The 5581-nt window shown below is 37.0% G+C and overlaps 1 protein-coding gene across 1 annotated transcript; it reads left to right on the forward strand.

Annotated features, from left to right (window-relative positions):
- Positions 1-446: 446 nt before the first annotated feature.
- On the forward strand, positions 447-5289 carry LOC120218991 (pyrophosphate-energized vacuolar membrane proton pump-like). The gene is made up of 8 exons (XM_039215855.1): positions 447-795; positions 2093-2667; positions 2773-3152; positions 3238-3324; positions 3412-3742; positions 4181-4591; positions 4720-4779; positions 4883-5289. The coding sequence occupies exons 1-8, from the start codon at positions 546-548 to the stop codon at positions 5087-5089; spliced, it is 2301 nt and encodes a 766-aa protein (XP_039071786.1). The 5' UTR covers positions 447-545; the 3' UTR covers positions 5090-5289.
- The last annotated feature ends 292 nt before the right edge of the window (positions 5290-5581 follow it).

Genomic DNA, 5581 nt, shown 5'->3' on the forward strand with positions numbered 1-5581 from the left:
GTATAAAATTCATTTTTAATTAGTAAAAATAAGAGACCGTTGACACATAATCATAAAGATTAAACTTCATTAACATGTGACGCCAGAAAAGGGGGAATAATGAGACTTAACAAAGAAAGCAACTCTTCATTTGCATATCCCATAAACATGTTGCACATGCTTTCATTTATTTTCCCATTATACTTTAATTCGTATAATTTTTATATAAAGATAATAAATTATAAAATTATGTTAAAAATTATATAGTGAATAAATAATTCTAATAAATAAACAAATTCGACGAAAATCGTAAACCATTCGTATTGACATGGTTTAATAGGAAATGGAGAAAGAAAAAAAAAAGCGAAAAATATTTATTTTCACACATTTCCATTCATTAACTTTAGTTTTCACCGCAATGCCGCGAACTTTTTCGTGTATATAAACTCTCATTTCTCAGCCATTTTCATCCTCTCTATTGAAAAAGAATTCTCTATCTCCTCTCCTTCCTTCCTTAGTCATAACTCGTATTTGGTGGTCTTTTGATCTTTGGGTGGGTAGTTAGCATGGCGGCTTCTATTTTGACAGATCTCGGAACCGAGATTCTGATTCCCGTTTGCGCCGTGATTGGAATTGCCTTTTCGCTCCTACAATGGGTTCTCGTTTCCAATGTGAAGCTGTCTCCTAGTTCTCCCAGAAACAACGGTGCGGGTGGGAAACACGACTACGCAGATCACCTCATTGAGGAAGAAGAAGGACTTAATGATCATAATGTTGTTATTAAATGTGCTGAAATTCAAAGCGCCATCTCTGAAGGTTGTTGCTTTTTTCATTTTTATGTGTTTTAAGTGAATGATATCTGTTTTTTTAATGATCTATATTTTTAGTCTTACTAGTTCTTTTGAGTTTCCGTGTTTTCCTTTTGGGGTTTTGTGCCCATTTCCATGTTTAAATTAATTAATTGAAATGGTTATTTTGATAAAAGCTGGATCTCTTCTTCTTGGTGTGAATCATTTTGAGTTTATGTTCTTGAAGCTTAGATTGGATCTTTTGTTTCTCATTGTGTTTTACATAATGTTTGGTTTCTGGGCGTTTTTTTGGGTTGTCTGCAAAAGTTTTGTGTCGTTTTGTGAATTTTTACGGGGAAAAGAAAGAGTTGGAGCACGTGCTTTGCGTTTCTTCATGTTTTTCTATGTTAAAAGTACTTGATTTTAAAAAAATGTCATATATATATATTGAAAACCCATGAAAAACTACAGCATCTGCAAGCTGTCTTCATATAAAAATGTGCTTCAATGAATGTTTTCTTCAGATCGAAGTGTAAGATGGGTGGAATCTGCAGTTTGGACCCACGTGTATTTAACATTTATGTCTCACTGTCAACATTGTTTCAAGTTGTTGGTTCTTTTTTCCTGGCAAATTGAGGATATAATTGAGTTCTAGGCCTCTTTAAATCCTATTTATTCGGTTTTTAGTTTTAAGTTTGTAGCAGATGATATATTGAAATGGAATTAAAGGAGTTTGTAGCAGATTTAGAACTTATAGCGGATCTGGAAGTCTTACTTAACAAAGACACAAAAAGTTTTAATTTTGGTTCAAAACAAAGACATGAAAGTTGGATGATTTAATTATTTTGTCTGAAATATTTGTCATAGTTAAATCTGATTTGAGCACGTGACGTATTTCATGATATGATATGCTCAACACTTTATTTCACTTTTGGAAGGTTGGAATGCAGTGAACTATTTTCTGGTGGACCATTTCCTTGTTCCTCTTTTTAAATAGTGTTGTTCTTGAAATTCAAAATTTATTTAGATCCAATAAATTTTAATTTGCTATCAACAAATTTGTATAAGAAAATGCAGTTAGTTTTATGTTGGAGGCGAATTATTTCAACTCTATCTGTTATGCCATTGATTCTGGAAAGTGGAAACTTGTCGAAGAAGCTTGGATGGTATTAAGAAAACTTTTGCTTGTAAAAGAGACAATGCTATAGCAATATAGTCTCGTTACATTACTGTTATATCTAGTTGCTCTGTTTATTGTCTTCTCTGTTGGCAATAATTGGAAAGACTTTACCTGTTAGCTAATTTTTGGATTTATGAGCTTACAGGGGCGACCTCATTTCTTTTCACCGAGTACCAGTATGTTGGATTTTTCATGGTTGCTTTTGCAATCTTGATTTTTGTTTTCCTTGGCTCGGTAGAGGGTTTCAGCACAAAGAGTCAACCTTGCACATATGACCAATCTAAGATGTGCAAGCCTGCTCTTGCCACTGCTGCATTCAGCACAATATCTTTCTTACTTGGTGCTGTCACTTCAATTGTTTCTGGCTTTCTTGGGATGAAAATAGCCACATATGCAAATGCTAGAACCACTCTGGAGGCAAGAAAGGGAGTTGGGAAGGCATTTATCACTGCATTTAGATCTGGTGCTGTCATGGGCTTTCTTCTTGCTGCAAATGGTCTTTTGGTGCTTTACATTGCTATCAACTTATTCAAGATCTACTATGGTGATGATTGGGGTGGTCTTTTTGAGGCAATCACTGGTTATGGGCTTGGAGGTTCATCCATGGCTCTTTTCGGTAGAGTTGGTGGAGGTATCTATACCAAAGCTGCTGATGTTGGTGCTGACCTTGTTGGCAAGGTTGAAAGGAACATTCCTGAGGATGATCCTAGAAACCCAGCTGTAAGTAACATGTATCTATGAATATGTTATATAGCTCTTTAAATTCTAAGACTGAGTTTTGGTTCCTTGTCTTGGGTTGTGACTGAGTTGCTCTTATGTTTTCAGGTGATTGCTGACAATGTTGGAGATAATGTTGGTGACATAGCGGGAATGGGATCCGATCTTTTTGGTTCTTATGCTGAATCATCATGTGCTGCACTTGTTGTTGCTTCCATCTCTTCTTTTGGCATCAATCATGAGTTTACTCCAATGCTATATCCTCTCATCATCAGCTCTGTTGGTATCATTGTTTGTTTAATCACAACCTTATTCGCAACTGACTTCTTCGAGATTAAGGCTGTTAAGGAAATTGAACCATCATTGAAGAGGCAACTTATCATCTCCACTGTTCTCATGACAATTGGAATTGCGGTTGTTAGTTGGATAGCTCTTCCATCTTCCTTTACCATTTTCAACTTTGGAGAGCAGAAAGCTGTGAAGAACTGGTAAGCACTAGGTGCTTCTTTTGTTGACAAATATCATTAGTTGTATGATTGTGTTAGAGTTCTTATCATTGAGTTTCTTCTGCAGGCAACTATTCCTATGTGTTGCTGTCGGTCTTTGGGCTGGTCTTATTATTGGTTTTGTTACCGAGTACTATACCAGCAATGCATATAGGTAACTGGTCTTGACGGCATTATTTTTTTTCTTCGACTAGTCCTTTAGTTTTATTGATTTTAATACTTTCTGTACTTTCTCCTGCAGCCCTGTACAAGACGTTGCTGATTCCTGCAGGACTGGAGCTGCAACTAATGTTATTTTCGGTCTTGCATTGGGTTACAAGTCTTGCATTATTCCTATATTTGCTATCGCAGTCAGTATTTTTGTCAGCTTTAGCTTTGCTGCTATGTACGGCATTGCTGTTGCTGCCCTTGGAATGTTGAGCACCATAGCCACTGGATTGGCTATTGATGCTTATGGTCCGATTAGCGACAATGCTGGAGGCATTGCTGAGATGGCTGGCATGAGCCACAGAATACGAGAGAGAACTGATGCTCTTGATGCTGCTGGAAACACCACTGCTGCTATTGGAAAGGTTTTTTTTACCCATTCAAGCACAAGGCTTCTTTTTATCATTTTATTTTATTCATGGCATCTCTGTGTTGGTTCAACATTACTAGTCATAAAGGAAGGTTTATTTGTTGTAGTTGACACTTGTGCCTTTGGGAAAGTGTTGCTCTGGTCTATCTATCAAAGGAGCTTACATTTGCTTGTCATGTCCTAATTTTTTACCTTAGTATAGACGAAATTTAGGCGTTATTCAGTATCTTGATTACCGATTATTAATTGTTTTTCAATGCATCCTGCTTCCTTAAAAATTCTTCACGAGTAATTTTTCTCATTGACCAGCTATGATTTTTTATGTAGTTTGTAACTGTGATAAGTAGTTTTCATGCTAAGGTTAAACTATAGCTGCAATTTTTGCTTGATATAGCTTTATATGTTTGCTTGAACACCCTGCATTTGTTCCCAGGGTTTCGCCATCGGTTCAGCAGCCCTTGTGTCCCTTGCCCTCTTTGGTGCCTTTGTTAGCCGTGCTGCTATTTCGACAGTTGATGTATTGACCCCTAAAGTTTTTATTGGTTTGCTTGTTGGGGCAATGCTTCCTTATTGGTTCTCTGCTATGACCATGAAGAGTGTGGGAAGTGCAGCTTTGAAAATGGTTGAGGAAGTCCGCAGACAATTCAACACAATCCCAGGTCTCATGGAGGGTACTGCTAAACCTGACTATGCTACCTGTGTTAAGATCTCTACTGATGCTTCCATCAAAGAAATGATCCCGCCTGGTGCCCTTGTTATGCTCACACCCCTTGTTGTTGGGATCTTTTTTGGTGTGGAAACTCTCTCTGGTGTCCTTGCTGGATCCCTTGTCTCTGGTGTCCAGGTAAAGTTAACAAGTTCAAATATTCAGTATTACCACAGTTTTATGATTTGGAAATACATATTTAACTTGCTGCTCTGTTTCCTATAGAAGGTTCGTTCTAATCTATTTTATTTGGGTAACGTTTGCAGATTGCTATCTCTGCATCCAACACAGGGGGTGCTTGGGATAATGCGAAGAAGTACATTGAGGTATCCGCATACTGACCAACTTCCATGAGTTCCGCATATGATTTATGATTAGCATTTTTAAGTAATGTCTCTAAATTCTTACTCTGGATTTTGTGAAATGCAGGCTGGTGCTTCAGAACATGCAAGAACTCTTGGTCCTAAAGGATCAGATCCTCATAAGGCAGCTGTTATCGGTGACACCATTGGAGACCCTTTAAAGGATACATCTGGACCCTCACTGAACATCCTCATCAAGCTAATGGCTGTTGAATCACTTGTCTTTGCTCCCTTCTTTGCTACACATGGTGGGCTGCTTTTTAAGATATTTTAAGTGAAGACATTATCGGCTACTCTCCTACCATTTCTGGCACCTTTTAGTTCTCTTCTACTTTTCATTTTGAAACATATTTAGTTTGTATCACATGATGACATTGATGATGATGATGATGGGCTCCCTAGGAAAGAGTTGAAACAACAATGTTACTATCATTACTGTTTTGTTCAACGAATAATGTTTTTGTTACTCTGAAATTCCTGTCATGAGCTCTTTTAATTCTAATTGTAGATTATAACGATCAATAATCATTTAGTTTGGCCTACGGCAGTGTTTGCTTCTATCCCAGTAGGAAGTTGTCGACACCGTTTTTCGCCCGGAAGCAGGGGGAAAATTTAGTACGATTTGGGGTTTTCTTTGAAAAGGATTTTGGAATGTTTTGGAGTCGCCATCAACATTTTGAATTAAGTAGGTTGAATACCTAAAAATTTTCTTTTAAAAGAGATTTAAAAAAAACATCATTTTCAAAAATTTACTAGTCTACGTATA

This window comes from Hibiscus syriacus, unplaced genomic scaffold (genome assembly GCF_006381635.1).
Source record: "Hibiscus syriacus cultivar Baekdansim isolate YM2019G1 unplaced genomic scaffold, ASM638163v2 tig00110202_pilon, whole genome shotgun sequence".
Classification (NCBI taxonomy): Eukaryota; Viridiplantae; Streptophyta; class Magnoliopsida; order Malvales; family Malvaceae; genus Hibiscus; species Hibiscus syriacus.

Bases quoted from the DNA above. Each gene is read 5' to 3' on its own strand.
- LOC120218991 (XM_039215855.1), top strand. From the start codon at position 546: ATGGCGGCTTCTATTTTGACAGATCTCGGAACCGAGATTCTGATTCCC. The intron at 796-2,092 runs GTTGTTGCTTTT...ATGAGCTTACAG, and splicing joins TCAAAGCGCCATCTCTGAAG to GGGCGACCTCATTTCTTTTC. The intron at 4,592-4,719 runs GTAAAGTTAACA...TAACGTTTGCAG, and splicing joins CCCTTGTCTCTGGTGTCCAG to ATTGCTATCTCTGCATCCAA.